The sequence below is a fragment of the Neolamprologus brichardi genome, chromosome 6 (genome assembly GCF_056152115.1).
Source record: "Neolamprologus brichardi isolate AB-2024 chromosome 6, ASM5615211v1, whole genome shotgun sequence".
NCBI lineage: Eukaryota > Metazoa > Chordata > Actinopteri > Cichliformes > Cichlidae > Neolamprologus > Neolamprologus brichardi.
Window position 1 is genome coordinate 36,112,131 of NC_142109.1, and position 17,464 is coordinate 36,129,594.

Below are 17,464 nucleotides of genomic sequence, written 5' to 3' on the forward strand. Positions count from 1 at the left end.
TAAAAATGTCGTCCCTGCCCGTAGGTTAACATTGTATGCCTCCACAGACCGTGGGCGTGCTGAATGATGTTACAGGCAGGCTTATGCAGACGCTTTCCCGTCGGTCACATGTTCTTAGGGCTCTCAGGGCTGCCAAATCTGGTATTTTATCGTAAATGACAATTCAGGATGCCAGGTGTTGAACACAGCGTCCACGACAGGACTTCGGCCCCTCGGCCGCCTTCGTTAAGTCTTTTTCTGATCGTGTGGTCAGAGCCATTCACACCAGCGGCCTGCTGGAGGTCATTTTGTAGCTCTGGCAGTGCTCATAATGTTCCTCTTTGCACAAAGGAGCAGATGCTGGTCCTGCTGATGGGTTAAGGGCCTGTCTCCATGCTCCTGAGACTCTACTGGGGGGCACAGCAAACCTGCTGCTGATGTGCCATCCCGGAGGAGCTGTAGGGTCCTGGTATCACCACATGGACTCTAGGCAAATGCAAAACTAGTGATAAGAGAGCCAGGAAAGATGAGAAGGGGAGAAGTGCCCATGAAATCCACCTGGAAAATCCTCCTGTGTCGTTGTTGGCCCTCTAGGGAACCTGACTGAATTTCAGCTCAAACTGATTAACAGCCCGTGCTGCTACTTCATAAAATCCCAGATCAATCTTTAATTATTGGAGCAGAGTGTGCGTATCGTCCTGTTTCCTCTGTCACGCAGACACACCCCTTCTCTGTCCTCAGACCGCTGTGCTTCTCTTTGGGAGTGTAAAACTCTGACTTTACGTTCAATCTGGCAAAACACTGCGATGTGAGTTTATTAAAAGCGATTCACATTAAACGAGGTCATCACCACCACGTCCAGGCCAGTGTGTCGAGCACCCTCGGCGGGCTGCGAGTTGTCGTTTGTTCACCACCTCGAGGCTGTTCTGAGGTCGGCTCGGGATCGGATGATGACCTCAGGTGACATTTAGGATGACTTTGATGTAGAACGATTGAAATGGGAACCGTGTCATACGATAGTCTGCACCGCAGTAATCACCACGAGGGAGACACCACACATGAAGAGTCCGGGGGCCGACTTAGTGCTTTCACAATTTTAAGATTTTCACCTGTCACCTTCCATGAAGCTGGGCCATAAAAATGATGGCGACTCCACTACGTGCACACACACGCAGCTTTGTTACACACGTGATTTCTTTTCACGTCAGTCTGCTTTGCAGTTTGGAGCCTTCGCGGCATACAAACATGTCTGTATTTTAGGCTTCTGCTGCAGAGAAAGGTGTCAGATATAGTTACTTCTCCACTTAAAGCCTGGGGTAGCGAGTGATTGACTGCACCTGGCCTCGAACGGGGCAAACACAATATTGTGGAGGTTTGCCAGGATAATCTTTTGGGCAGACCGAAGCCGTCCCCACGGGCTTGAAATCCAACGAGCCACAAAGGCAGTTTAATACACACCGATGTCCCGGTTCCTAGGGTTAGCCGTCACTCTCGTACGTACGCACACACACACAGCAGGACTTGACTTGACATCGGGAAGGAGGTTGAGTATCTGAGTAATTCCAGCTGTTGTGAAGCCAGCAGGACTCAGATTGTATGAGTCAGTCACTGTGGAGCTTTAATCAAGACGGGCCCTCTGTGGGACTTCCCTGAAGGACGAGTCTGATTGCAAAGCCTGGAGGCCGCTAACACCTCTCGACCAGGCTGACTCAGAGTAGGTGTTGGCCAATCTAGCTGTCACCCCAAAGAAGCATAGCAGTTAATTTAGTTCATACAAAACATGGAAGAGAGGAATGGAGGAAAGCTGTAGTTACTCTCCAAAGAGCCTCTGATATCTGCAGTGTTTTCAGCTTTCCTCAAGTGATGGATTGAATTGCATGGTAGCTTTGGACCGGAGAACGAGGTCCCACTGAGCCAACAGGAAGCAAAAACACTTGCTGTCACTCAAAACACTTGCAGTTATGAAGGTGGCGCTGATTTTAAACTCTAAACCATGAAACGTGGTGCAGTGGCGTGCTGGAAGCTGCACGCTCCTCTCGCTTACGTAACCTCGTGTTATTCTGCAGGACGACTCCGCAGAGATCGCGGAGCGTGCTTTTGTACAAAGATGACAGATGTGCACGAGGTGTAAAGAAGTGCAGCGAGAGTAAAACAATGTGTGAAGCGGTGACGGATGAAGGCGCAGCAGGAGCGGCTCTTTGTTTACGTCTTTCACAAGATGTGTCAGAGCTAGCTTATCTCTGACAGCGTGTCGGCGTGCGAGGCGGGGTCGTCCCGTTCTGAACCGTTCGCAACATGACAGCCTTGGTGAGGCTAAAGTGAGCGATGCCGTCTCTGATAGAAGCGGCATCGCTCATGTGCTCGCGGGTAGCTTTGCTGCAGGTTTGCTTTGGAAAGCAGGTGGAAGAGCAGCTGAAAGCAGGTGATGTTAAAAATGTTGGGAATGGTGATAAGGCACAATATTTGTCTTTTTTCTTTGAAGCTGTCAAAATAAAATGCAGCTCGCGTCTGGCAGCGTTTAACGTCCGACACCTGATTAGTCACTGCAAAACACAAACTTCAGACGCTGTCGTCAACTTTACTCAAGACTTCTGAGGAGTAATGCGACATTAAAGAGTTTCCCTGCAAACTTGTGTAATGAACATGCTGGTAGTTTTAGTGTTTCAGTCTATTTGATATCAGTGGGCTAAAAACAGCTTTCACCACTTTTCAGATATCTCGTGTTGTGATCTCTGCTGTTTTTGCTCTATTGCATTGCTCTAATGATATCATCTGACAACATTACCCTGTGCCATCAACTCTCTAATGTTTCATTAACTTGCTGTCACTCAGCAGTAGAAGAATATTTCTTGTTTTTCTTTGGAAACTCTCGAGCCTTTTACCAGAAACCTCCCTGCTCCTCGTCCTGGTCGACTTCTAAGAATTTGGTCCCTAGAAGAAGTTTATGAAAGCGGGGCTAGATTCTTGGCTTTGCATGAGGGTCTGTTTGTCACAGTGGGGTATTATAGGGGTGATCGTGGCTCAAGAGTTGGCAGGTCGCCTTGTAATCGGAAGGTTGCCGGTTCGAGCCCCGGCTCGGACAGTCTCGGTTGTTGTGTCCTTGGGCGAGACACTTCACCCGTTGCCTACTGGTGGTGGTCAGAGGGCCCGGTGGCGCCAGTGTCCGGCAGCCTCGCCTCTGTCAGTGCGCCCCAGGGCGGCTGTGGTTACAATGTAGCTGCCATCACCAGTGTGTGAATGGGTGGATGACTGGATATGTAAAGCGCTTTGGGGTCCTTAGGGACTAGTAAAGCGCTATAGAAATACAGGCCAGTTACCATTTGTCACAGTGGGAAGAATCAACAACACCTGTTGGTCCAACAGCAGTGAGTTCCTGTTCGTTGGACCCGAGAAACTTTTGGTATCTGTGACCAAACCTGGTAAACCGAGTGAGTCTATAAAGAATAGAGGTGGGAATCACCATACATCCCATGATACGATATTATCACAATACTTAACACACGATACGATATTATTGCAATTTTTAAAAATATTTTGCAATATTCAGATTCTGTACATAAAGGTAAACTTTATCAATATTCATTTTCTCTAATATCAAAGTCTCACACTCAGTCTTTCTCTCATTTCAGTTTTATTGTTGACAAACTGAACGGTTTGTATTACAGTCTAGTCCAACTTAACTGAATCAACCATCTGGTACAATCATAGCTATTCTGAACTATGCAGTTTATGAAAACTATGCAGCCCCTTCAGCAACTGAAGAATTTGAAAGTAAATTAAAACAAAATAGAATTTTACATTAAATAAAAAAGTTTTAAACTTAATTAAAATAAAACATGTCTTAAATTAAAATAAGTAAACTGTCATGTTTATTGCTGCCAAAAACAAGTTAAACACATTTGGACAGTGAAGGAATGTCAGGATTCTTGCTCAGAAAAAGGATCAACACGCTCTGAAGTCAGAGCACAAAAACCTTTTTGTAACAAAATATCGATTTCTGCTGTTCCTGTATCGATACATTATTAGCAAACAAAATATCACCATACTACAAAGTATCGATTTTTTCCCCCACCCTAATAAAGAATAGAGAAGAAGACAGTCTGGTTTCTTTTGCCAAAGACACACACACACACACACAGAGTTCTATATATCGAATGACAAGATGAGAACGCCGTGTGATGAGATGTGACAAATCGTAATTATTAAAGTCCAAAAGTGTGTTCAGAGAATAATAAACACTCTGCTGTTGTCTTTTCTTTCGGACACAGTGACAGTCCGATCTCCTCTGTCTTCCTCCGTACTGTACTCCGGCACCGACGCAGGAACTCCGCCAACTTCCGGAGTGACAGAAGTCTATTAGCTGTGTTTGAGTTCTCCGGCCCGGGTTCCCCTACTTCTGGGAGGAACCGACTGCTTTCAGTGAAATGATGATTTGATTGCTGTGAGCACTTGACTGGCGCTGGTGTTTGACTTGGCAGGACTCAGCCTCCCAGTTAATAGCGGCACTTACAAATCCTGACGCTTCACACAGGCCCTCCAATAAAAATACACAAAGCAGAAAAGATGGTGTAAATCTGCTCTTTTTCCCCTTTTTTCTCTTCTCATTTAGGAAATGTAGTGGGTTCAGTGTTGCAAAGACATCAAGACACCAAGCAAAGCAAATTTAGCAACGCTGTGTTTCTTGGCTAAACCGAGCTGCGTGTAATTCATGATGGCTGTTGGTGAGAGAGTTCAAAGGCTACGAAGAGTAAACAGAATTTGTATGATTTGGCGTTTACGATTCGTTTTAAATGAGCGTGCTTTGGCTGAGTCGAGCTTTCTATAAGCGCTGAGCGGGCCAGCAGATAACTTTTAACAGGGGTAAAGTAGCGGTGACTCATCGAGATTCATGTCGACTGATTCTTCTCAACTCTGGTAAAATCGGACCAAAGAGAAACAGAGTTCAGATCGCGATGCTCAGTGGAGACGCTGTCAGAGTCTCAGTCGCCCTCCGAGTCTTTTGGGGAATCGGTATCTTAATCGAGCGTAGTGTTAGTTTGGGCTCGGCTCACTCTTCCACACATCTCACAGTGGGTGTACTGTTTAAGCAGTTATGGCACATCTGCAAGTAGGGCTGCCACAAACTATTATTTTGATAGTCGACTAGTCACCGATTATTTTTACGATTAGTCGACTAATCAGATCATCATCCATTGTACGTAAAACAGCTTATTGCACCAGCAGCATCTGCTCTTATATAACTATCATTAGCTTACAGCTTTAAGTGTTTAAGGTATGTGCTAACTAAAAATAAAGACAAGATGATAGTTTATTAAATTTTAATGAAATTTGAAGGTTGTTTTGGTGAAGTTTAATAAATTCCTTGCTATCTAAAATATAACAGGACACCGGAGTATATTCTCGAGCATCTCACACTTCTGATAATCAGCTGTCTGCTTGGCGTTTATTCAGCTGTGTAAAAACTATAACTTTAATCTCAGCCAAACCGATTTACTCAGGAACAAATAAAACACTGAAAAAAGCCAAACAATAACATTTTTAAGTTATCTAAGTGACTTATATATCATGTTTAACCTGAGTAGCGAAAGACGGCGGTGGGTTTGACAACAATTTGCGGAAGTCCGGTGTTCTCACGGCTCTAGTTAGCCTAGCCCCCGGCTAGCTATCGAGCTAGTGGCTAACAGACGTCTCCGAAACCGTCGGAGCGCTTTTGAAAATATGTGGTGTCTTGATAAACTGAGCAGATATTTGAGGTTTACACAGCTACATTCTCGCCTGAAAATATGTTAAACGTTTATTTTGTGACCCAGAAAGAATAATAAGAGTAATATTAAAACTAACTAGCTGCCGCCATTGTTGACAACTGAGCTGGGCTGCGCTATGAATTCTGGGACACAGCTTCTTCTTCTTCGGGGTTTAACGGCAGCTGGCATCCTTGTACATGCAGTGCTGCCATCTTCTGTTTCAGTCCGTTATTACACTCTTAAATCCTACTACTTATTCCTGCGTCTTTTGTGATCTTACAAAGCTTCAAACGACGCGTCGACTATTAAATCAGTCGTCGACGATTTTGATAGTCGACTAATCGTGGCAGCCCTATCTGCAAGCCACCTTGGAGCCAACCTCCACTCCCCCACTTCCTTTTCCTGCAGCTGCTGTTTAGCTTCTCTTTCACCTCCAGGTTTGGTTTGAAAAGCACGATTTCCAACAGTAAACAGGAGTTTAAACCCTGTGACGATCCCCCAGAGGAGGCTTTAATGCTTGAATGGTAACCCTGTGAGGTAAACTAGGATCGCTTGGATAGTTTTCACACTGTTATGTCAAATTTGTCTCCATTTTAAGTTCACTAACTTCATCGGTGTCACAGGTGTTGTCAGTGATATCTTTTCTTTGCTACTGCTTTTCCACATATTTACATTTAGTTAATTAGCAAAATAACTGATATAAGTCAGTTTTTTCACAGACTGTGTATCTGAGTGCTGATGTTTCTCGTTTTGTTCTCCGTGTTTAGAGATTCCTACATTTCCTTTAATGTTGTCATTGTAACAAAATGAGTCGGAATAATCTATATATATATTTAAAAGTAGGATTTGTGTATTTGGTCTGTGAAAAGGTGTTTTAAGCCCTGACCAAACACTTTGGGTGCCTAAATCTAAATGGAGAGTAAAAATGACAGTAAATTGAAATATAATCCAAAAATAATGGTGACTGAAAATGAACCTTAAACATTTTTAAATATGCATTTTAAAAGGAAAGAGAACACAACAAACTAGCCGACGACAGGAACCCGAGTTTCCTCTCAGAATGGATGCGAACAAATTTAGGACGAAGTGGAAAAATTCAAAGGACAAATATGTCCCAGCATTTAGACAGAGCCTGGACTGTCGGCTGATTTAAAGTGTCAGATTTTTAAACATGCCAAAAGAAGGAAATGCACCAATAAAAAAAAACAGGTCTAAAAATAGACAACCTGTAAATCTTAAGAGCTGTGGACCTCGTCAGGGTTTCACAGAATACAAGAAGCATAAAGTAAACCTTTAAACTCATAGAGGAAGTGACCCCGACAGACATTTATGTTTTGTGTGGCTGGAAACGACGTGTGAACGAGTTGTGAGTCTAAACATTAGCTGAAAGACGCTAAAAGCCGAGCTATGCATGAATCCTGTGAGTCGGCGTGAAAGAAGCACCTTTCACATTAGATGGTTCATTTTCCAACAGTGATGAATGCACCCTCCTCCAAATGTGTGCGAGCAGAGTGCTGGATGTTTGTGGAGGGGCTGTCGGTCTCCTCGCAGTAATAATTAGCCTTTCTCCGTGTGCGAGCACGGGAATAAAACTGGGGGGCTTTATTATAAGAACCTTATGATGGAGGTTATTAGCGCCGAGGTCTTGGCATGCCGATTGGCAGAGACACGGCGGCACATGCTGAATTCTGCCGATGACCTAAGGGACAGGGCTTTTGTGACTTACCGGGCATTTTGCCCGGCTCTTTGTTATGGCCATGTGTTGCCCTGAGAGCATGCTGCTCTTTCGAAAAGCCCCGGGTTCAAAGCCTCCCAGCCCGATTGGGGATTGGGGATTGGGCCAGTGCCAGGGAATAAAGAACTCCCAAACATCTAGCACAAAGACCCCTCTGACTCCATCCCTCCCTTCTACTGTCCCTCTCTTGCTCTTGTGTTATATCCTGCTCCCTCTCTCGCTTGGCCAGTCAGTCTGCGTTGTTTTAATCCCCAGGTCGGTCACCGCCGAGCTCCACGCTGCCTCTTTCTGTGTTGTCTCCCTCACTCCGCTTTATCTATTCATAACAAAAGCTTCCCGGATATCCAGCTATACCGTCCAGCCCTCTTAGCTGATCCCAGCTGGACAGTTCCCTTCACATCTACAGACACCCTCCCCGAGTCCTCTTCTCTCGCTTTCAAATCTCTTCAGGATCCTTCTTTTCATTGTCTTTCCGAGTTCCAGCTCTCCCTCTCAGTCTCTCCATCTCTGCTGACATCAGATGAAACCCTCCACAGACTGTGGATAAAGATAAGCCCTGTGAGATAGACTGTGTGCGTGAGAGAGAGTAAATCCACCTCCAGCCCCCCACACCCTCTCTCCAACGCTGGCTCAAACCCCTGGCACGTTCCTTCTGCTCAGGCTAGCAAAGCCGCTAAGCCAGCCTCTCCCTCTATCCGCCTCCCCATGCGCAGCATTAGCTAACCTGCTTTGTGGCTATTCGCTAATTAAAAACATTTACGGTGCTAGCCTGCGCGGGCCAAAACGGGCATGCTGCCATTCTCCGCTGACCCGCCCACCCCGCCGATTCCTGTCTGATCAGCCCAACAGGTGCTACGTTTGGTTTGCAGCTCACTCAGAAGTGAAGGATCAGGTGATTCTGCTTCATTTCTCCAGCTCCTCCAGGCTCACAGTCAGCAGCTGCAGTGTTAGAGAGACACACACTCACACAAATACACAGTGTTTAATGCAAAGTGAAGAAAATGTGGCCTCGGCCAATAGGAGAGAGCATCTGCGAGTGGCGGCTTTGAAAGGGACCAATAGGACAAAAGGCCTGTATCGACTAAAAACGCAGGTGCACCATGATTAGCGGGCAGCAGCTGGTGAGGTCGCAAACGGACACGGGCACACAAACGCATGCTGGGCGCACACACACACACACACACACACACACACACACACACACACACACACACACACACACACACACACACACACACACACACACACACACACACACAGTAAATGTTCTGCAGTCCTTTCAGAGCTCTCTGTCCTCCCAAGCTAACAACGAGCATTAGGAGCACATGCGGTACGGCGTGGCTCCGTCTCGCCGGCCTTTGATGAATAAAAAAGCAGAGAGAAGAATGCACTGTGCACAATCTGGTATGAGTTTGAAATGACTACTCTTTGAAAAGTGAGGCAGGAAGGGGAAGTAAATGTAAAAGGGAACATAAACCTTGAGAGGAGCTTCACAGAAGAGAAATCAATTTCCCATATATATGGGTTTATGTTCACACATTCTGCATTTGCATCAGCGCGACACTGAAGGTGTGAGAGAGGGAGATGATGTGCGGCTCTTTGGAAGCCTCCATCAATTCCTTTCTACACAAATCCAGCACCGTCACGGGCAGCACCACCCCCTCCTTTGCCGGCTTTGCTCCTCTCGCTGTTATCCTCCCTCGAGGGATGCCATCATCAGCTCCAGTCCCGGAAGTCTTGCAACAAAGTCCGTCCCATCGTAATCCAATTTGCGACAGAGCGATGGGCAGCAGATAACTGCAAGAGGCACGCAATTTGGTTTGGTGATGTCATTCACATCCCCCACTGAGTCAGAGCGACCGGGCGGCATGCCTAAAAGGAGAGGCTTTTCCTCATCATCAGTGAGTGAAATGTAAGACTTCATCAAGGAGTCTTTGCTTCATTAAAGGTCTCCCTTCAGCAAATGAAGCTCCAAGGAAACTGCATAAAATCCAGAAATGGACTACGTGGCTGATTGAGCTGTTCAATTAAAACCCAACATCCATACGTCGTCAGGCCAGAATCTCCTCCAAGCCCTGGTTTTCATGGAGGCTGAGAGTCCATCAGTGTGGGATAGCTGAGAAAGTAGATGACTTTCAAGCTAGTCATCTACAGCTAGCCTCGGGGACTCTGGGGAAACTGCTGCACGCTTCTGAGCAGAGGTGTTTAATGGTTGATTAGCAGTCTTTGGGAGTCGCCCTGTGCACCAAAGGCACCGTCCTCTCCGTTTTATCCCTCGCTGCGAAATCAATTAGCACAATTACAAGGCCTTAGTCCCATTAAACATTAATCACAGGGCGTCACGGTCTGGGTTAGCAGCTAGCTTTAATTGACGACTGACACGACGGTCTCGGCTTTACGGCGCACGAGATCTCATCAGACGGCATTTCAGCGACGATGCAGGAAATCTGACGTGTAACTCTCAGAGGATGGAGCGCTGAGCAGACTGCTGTCATCTCCACTTCACTCCAACATGTCACAGACTGATATTTGATGCCAGTCAGCGTCTCTGTAGATGAGTGAGATGTCCTCTCAGGTGGTCGTTTTATTAAGGTGTGACGGTGGAGCTTGGATCAGGGAATGAGGGAAAACTCAGTGATTATCCAAAACAACAGATTCAAATGAAAGTCAAAGGAGCTAGAAGACGGACGAATTCTGCTTCCACTTTTTTATTTGAACAATATCCACACCAGAGCACGCAATGATGCCGTGATCCAGTCGCCTGAATCTTGGTCGCTGACCTGAAAACTGATCTGAAAATCTCATCTGTGCCAGCAGCAGTAGAGTTTAAAGGTCAGTGGCTGATGGGGATGAGTCGGTTTACTCCAACAGCATCGGCCGTATGAAACAGAGGAGTCAATGCGATGATTTCACCCTGTCAGCAGAAGGCAGGTTTTCTGGGTGTGGAGGCATAAAAATGTTCTCTTACTTCATTCATGACCTCATTAAACGCTTTTCTGATCTCTGCTCGCAGTTGTGAATCTGATGTTTTTAACATTTAGAATGAAATAGACCTTCAAATGGAGCGAGACTTTGGAGGGTAACCTCAATGCTCCAGTTTCCAGTTGGTCCATCTTCCATGTACACTGGGCCTGATCAACCTGAAGGATAGATCTGCTTTTTAGACTTGTTTACATCCAGTTTCCATTTTTATTGGGACAAAATTCCTGTAAAGTGGAGAACAAGGATGAGACCAGCTTTGAGACTGAAAGACAGGTTTTGTGCTGGCACTTTCACGCTGTAGGACGTAAAGGACATAAAGACACCGTTTCTATCCTTGACTGCATGTTGAGTCTCACCCCATCACGCTACCTTAGACTGTTTTTAACTGCCGGTGTTACGCTTCTGTATGAACAGTTGTAAATCTGAAACCTGATTCAATCAGTTAAATTAATTCCACGATTTGAAGCTAATCTCAAATTTACTCCTGATGATGGAGGCTTCCTGCGTCGGGCGGCCCTGTCAATGGGACTGTCCTGCCTCTGTCTCCTTTTTGGCTTGTGTCCCTGTCAGCTGTGGGATCATAAGAAGCTTAGCTGTTCTGTTTTCCCCGCTGCAGCTCACAGTTAGCAGCCCGTCCTGCGGCCCTGGTAATTAGGACTAAGAGGTTTATCTGAAGTCGGAGCTCTCAGGTCCTGGACAGATAGAGCTGACCAGGACTCGAGACTCTCCAGAGACCGTCGGTGGCTGTTTCTCATCCATGGACCGCCTCCACCTCCCCAGCCCACTGTTTTAATAAGTGTGTGCCTCTTGTTTTGACTGAGGGTCTCTCAGTATCATCTAAGAGGAACAGGAGGTCATTTTCTTTTTTTTCCTCTCGGTCTCGTTTGGCGTTCAGCTCTGCAAATACATCTCACACAAACCCAAGTGGCCCAGCCTCACTGTGAGCTTGAGGAGCTGGGCGCTGTCAGCGTGTTGGGCTAATTTTACCCCTACCACCAGGCCAGGAGGGGTGAGGTGGGAGGGAGAGAGAAGGAGGGCACGTTAAGGATGTTATTTTAAGCAGCTGAGTCGGCGCATAGGATGGGAAGCAACCTGAGAGTTTATCAGAGGTGTGCGTTTGTCTGTATGTGGCCACTACTCCTGCTATTAAAGACATGTATTGGTATATATTAATAGTCTGTGGAGTGATACTGTACTATGGAGTGCAAGGAATGCACACACCCCAACACACACACACACACTTGTTTTCATATCTTAGTGAGGACATCTCATTGACATAACCCCTAACCGTAACCCAACCGTAACCCAACCATAACCCAACCATAACCCAACCGTAACTCTGACAATAAAACCACATTTTGAGCCTTAAAAATTTTGGGGGGGATTTTGGTCCCCACATAGATATGTAAACATGCTGACTGACACACACACACACACAGCCTCCTTGCTCTCTGACACTGTGCAGCATTGTACACCTGTGCAGATGCAGGCGCGACCCACTACTGTTTTTAATTCCTTTAAACACACTTCCTGACACTCTGCCTCAGCATCGAGTAATTACACCCACCTTGCGCTGCATGCAGCTCATGCTAGTGAAATGAAATTGCTCTTTTTTTTATCGTTATCATGTTGTCAGACCAGCTGCAGATTCAGCCCTTCTTAGTGCTGTTCAGACTTGGTGAGCTGCAAACTTCATTCCCGCAGACTTTAGGAAAATTGCTAATCAGAGCAAAACTCAGCAGTGCTGATTTAAACCGCTGTCCTCTCCTCCTCCTCTTCCAGACAGCGAGATTGTTCCTGCAGACTGCCTGCGTCCACGCTCCTTCACCACGGTGCGCTCCTCCTCTCTGCGGCGTGAAGCGGACGACTCGCGCCTGTCCGTCAGCCTGTGCGACCTCAACCTGCAGCAGGAGGACGGTGGCCCAGCCCACAGCCGCTCCCACCGCCACACCCTCCACCTGGCCTCCACCTCCTCCTCCTCCAGCTGCCCCATCCCGCAGAACTCCCTCAACTCCCAGCAGTCCTCCCTCCTGCCGTCCACCCTGGAGAGCGACCTCCACTTCCACCAGCTGCGCGGCGCCCACATTAAGACACTGGACGAGCAGACGGTGGCGCGATCCGAGCACGCGCGTGAAGAGCGCACGCTGGTCTTCACGAACCGGCCGCTGCGCATCGGCGAGACTGTGTTCATCAAAGTCACCAAGTCGAGCCCGGCGCGCTCGGGCTCTCTGTCTTACGGCGTGACGTCCTGCGACCCGGCGGTGCTGCGCCCCAGCGACTTACCCTACAACCCCGAGGCCCTGGTGGACAGGAAGGAGTTCTGGGCGGTGTGCCGTGTGCCGACGCCTCTACAGAGCAGTGACATCCTGGGCTTCTTGGTCAACCAGGAGGGGGAGGTCATCCTCAGCCACAACGGCGCCAACGTGGGCATGCAGGTGTGCGTGGACAACTCCCGCCCGCTGTGGATGTTCTTCGGCTTGCACGGTGCAGTGACGCAGCTGAGGATTCTGGGTAGGTTACCATAATAACAAAGGTTAAACTACTTTCAGGCCCCTGGCATTTTGTGTGATTGTAGGTCTTTATCTTATAATATAAAGCAAATGAAAGTCACACATCAGAGGAACAAACTCTAAGACGATGATGCTGAACTGTGAGCCTTTAGTTGCCACCCGGCTTGTGACCACTTTCACTGAAAGAGGCAGAGGCCCAGGTTTGAGCGCCTCGGGCTGATCTCCAAGTCTTGTTCCCCAGATGTTGTCTCCACCCTCTCCTGAATTATTTATCATGCAGGTTTGCTGTCGGTCCTTGTCCTGCTTTCATTGAACAGAGCATTTGTTCAGGTGAGAAATCAAGCTCAGCCACGGTCCCACATCAGCTGATGTCTCAGCTGATTATCCCTCTACACATCCAGTTAGCGAGACTTCAGCTGCCTACATTTGCTTTGTGCTGAAGCCCACCTCATGTGTTCCCTCGTGTTTGTAGCTGCTGCTGCTTCCCCACAAGGCAAATAATATTCTCAGAAATTATTTAAGAGGGTCCAGAACTCTTGGAAAGGCTCCTCAGTTCAGGTCTTGCATAAGGATTGCTTCACAACACTGGTCCCTGCATCTGAAAAAGGTGACCAAGCGTCTGTTTGCTGGTCCTTTTGTTTTTTTCAGACCCTCTAACATGTGAACATACGTGTTTGCTGTGACAGGAAACAGAGTCAGTAAGAAACTACGTCACAGAGCACTAACAGGTAAACTCACTGATCACCTGCCCAAAACACAACAGCGTGCACCGTTAAACAACATCAGTGAAAGGTGTGCTGCCAGCAGAGCAGTCGAACACTGAACACGAATCAACCTTCGGTGTAGGAATCAGTCAAATATATGGAAGCTGCTGTCTGCGTTTCCTCTGCCAAATGAGAGGTTCGGCTGATTGTTGGTACTTTAACTTCCCGACGTCGTAAAATCTCGTTTCACAGGATTACAAATGGCTGTGGAGTGTTTTGGTGTCTGATAACGCTTCAAACTAATCTGCAGTGAAAGTGGATTTTCTGGTCTGGATTTCATTTTCTTACTGGCACCCGTAGCAGAACGCTTTAAAACGAAGCTAATACATTGTGAACGCAGCATCAAGAGCACGTGTATTTAGGACGTGTACACTCCTGATGATCTCACCATGTTCTCTTTGGAGTTTCTTTGAGTTTTTATTATTTAACAGGGGGGCAGTGTTGTTAATGAGGAGATGAGAACGGGCCAGATTTTAGCAACACAACAGACGCGCAACACAACAAAAGAAAAAGTTACAACGCTCCGAGATTTATTCCTCCATTATATGTCAGGATGTCCAAATGTGGCGAGGCACCCCACAGTCCCCCCTAGTGGTGGCCCTGGTGCCAATCGGTCAGTTTTTATTTTTTAATTTATTATTTTAAGACATATCTGCAAGTGTCACTAGTGCTCCGCCTCCTGCATGTGGAGCAACGAGCACCTATTCTCTGTGGAAGAGTAATTGATGGTGAGAATAGCCATCCCTTTAGCTCAGCGATGTGTCCGGAGGTCAAGAACTTACAGATCAATGCATTGATCTTAATTTGTCTCGGCTCCCCACTTCCTCCCTGGGGTCCAAATCTATTTGTGTTAAGTGTTGAACGCTCTGACAGTGAGGCGGCTGAGGAAAACAACTTCTCAGTCACGGTCATGACTCTTTATTCACCAGAGGGTCAAGAGTTAGCGAGAGCGCTCTATTACTCTTGTTTGTCACAATATTTACAGCAGACGTCCCATAAAGCAGGAAGAGTCTAAACACAGTCAGAGGATTAGCGAGAGGAGTAGACTCTCAGAGGAGAGGAAAAACAGGAAGAGAGCGAGCAAAGGTGGAAAAGTGGCCACGAGAGGCTTCGGTGTAATCGAGACGACGTGAGGTCTCAGCAGGCCGGACGCTTCGCCTGTGCGTCAGGGCACCGGAGGTTTGTTTATGTTTGATAATGACAGGAAAGTGTGTGCACTTCACGTTGCCCTGCCAAACATATGCTGCCTGTCCTAAAGGTGTGTGTGTGTGTGAACGCCGTCTGCTATTAATGCAGCGGTTAAGAGGTGTAGCAGCCCAAACAGCTATGACCTTTCAGAGGTGTCACGGGTGTTTGTGTGGAGGAAGAGCATCTATAAATACCTGCTGCTTTTCTTCACCAGCAGCGGAAGAGGAAGCCGAGGTTAAAAGAAGTTAGAGGGGAATAACCTGCACTTTAACCAGCTCGTCATCAAAAGCCTCTTTGAAATCTCAGCTCTGTATGTTCGCTAATGTTGGCCTCTGTTAGCCTGACCCAGAGTAACGGTGACCGCTACGTCGATACGAATCACAGTGAGCTTCAGTGAAGCTCTTTCCTTCCAGCTGATTGGCTGTTAGGCTCTTGTTTTTCGTTCCAAACACATCTAAATGTCTCATTTGTATCGGCTCTTATTACACCAGGAGGTCACCGATTTCACTGTTAAATTACATTTTGACTACGACTGTCTGCAGGCCATCTGGTTGGTCCGTGTGGACTTCCAGTAATCGTTTACTGAAAACGGAAAGCCTTGGCAGCGCATCAAAACAGGAAGCTCAGAACAATGAAAGCGGTCCAAGGCGCATCTCCTTATCGAGGCCCATCTCGGAAGTCCCGCCGAGGTGCGAATCATCTTTACTTTCCAGCTGCTTTGAATTAGGAAATGCCTCTTATCTCAAAGTTGTAACGGCCTGATTTATTGCTCTGTGTTTACTGGAGAGCAATTTAGCTCTCAGTTGAAGCTGAATTCAAACCACGCCTGCTAGAGGGAGAGACGTGTCCCAGCGGGCTCCTCGTCTTCGGGACGGCGGGATCAAACAGTCGTCGCTTCAAACAAAGCGTGAAGTAAAGGACCTTTTGTGAAAGCGACAGCTGTAGTCAAACAGGCACACGAGTATATGTGAGGTGAGCTGAGAGAGCTCAGACAGGGTAATGACACCGAGGGGGAAATCAATACTGAATCAGTTCTGTTAGCCTTAACGACAGGAGGCTTTTAGAAGTTTCTCATTACAGTTTGAAGAACGCCGTGTTTAACTGTATATGTGCATCAGTGTGTGTCTCTCTCTGTCAGAAGATTTCCATATCAGTCTTGATATTTAAAGGTGCTCTGTGGAATTTACTCAGAAACAAGGCTGTGTACATTCAGCGCTATTCACAGAAGCCCACAGTGGACATTCTCATCGTCTTGAATGCACACTTTTCCTCACGGTTCCTCGTGCGTTGAACAGAGGTTGAATCATGCTCGAGGATTTTAAATCATGCATGTGTGCTAGCTAGCAGTTTAGCTAGCTCATGTTTCCTGACATAGATTTAGCCATGTCAGGAAACATGAGCTAGCAGTTTAGCTAGCACACGTTTTGTGACATGGCTAAATCTGAGCCACTTAATGATTCAACCTCTGCTCATGCGTTGACCAGAGGCTGAGTCATCCGCAAGGATTTTAAATCGTGCACGTGTGCTAGCTAGCAGTTTAGCTAGCTCATGTTTCCTGACATAGCTAAATCTATGTCAGAAATCTTTGTTCTATCAAAGGTATATTTGTGCAAATGTGCATGAATCAGTGAGCCACTTAATGAGTCAACCTCTGCTCATGCGTTGACCAGAGGTTGAGTCATCTGCAAGGATTTTAAATCGTGCACATTTGCTAGCTAGCAGTTTAGCTAGCTCATGTTTCCTGACCTAGATTTAGCCATGTCAGGAAACATGAGCTAGCAGTTTAGCTAGCTCATGTTTCGTGACGTGGCTAAATCTATGTCAGAAATCTTTATTCTATCAAAGGTATATTTGTGCAAATGTGCATGAATCAGTGAGCCACTTAATGATTCAACCTCTGCTCATGCGTTGACCAGAGGCTGAGTCATCCGCAAGGATTTTAAATCGTGCACATTTGCTAGCTAGCAGTTTAGCTAGCACACGTTTTGTGACATGGCTAAATCTATGTCAGAAATCTGCCAAAGGTATATGTGTGCAAATGTGCATGAATCAATGAGCCACTTAATGATTCAACCTCTGCTCATGCGTTGACCAGAGGCTGAGTCATCCGCAAGGATTTTAAATCATGCACGTGTGCTAGCTAGCAGTTTAGCTAGCTCATGTTTCCTGACATGGCTAAATCTATGTCAGAAATCTTTATTCTATCAAAGGTATATTTGTGCAAATGTGCATGAATCAGTAAGCCACTTAATGATTCAACCTCTGCTCATGCGTTGACCAGAGGCTGAGTCATCCGCAAGGATTTTAAATGTGCACATTTGCTAGCTAGCAGTTTAGCTAGCACACGTTTCGTGACGTGGCTAAATCTATGTCAGAATTCTGCCAAAGGTATATGTGTGCAAATGTGCATGAATCAGTGAGCCACTTGATGAAACATTTGCTTATAGTCCTGCTAGCGGTCTTTAATAATGTGCCTTCACTCCAGCTTGCTATTTTGAGAACCAAAGTGTCAAGTCTGGGCACATGCAGTGTGTTATAGGTGTCTAAATGGTGTACGGTAGC

General features: G+C 46.7%; 1 protein-coding gene across 2 annotated transcripts in view; it reads left to right on the top strand.

Annotated features, from left to right (window-relative positions):
* Nucleotides 1-17,464, top strand: part of neurl1aa (neuralized E3 ubiquitin protein ligase 1Aa) — a 76,921-nt gene that overhangs the window by 47,672 nt on the left and 11,785 nt on the right. For both annotated transcript variants that reach the window (XM_006799599.2, XM_006799600.2), the window contains exon 4: nt 12,223-12,951. In XM_006799599.2, the coding sequence (XP_006799662.1) occupies nt 12,223-12,951 (729 nt within the window). The remainder of the gene's footprint in view (nt 1-12,222; nt 12,952-17,464) is intronic.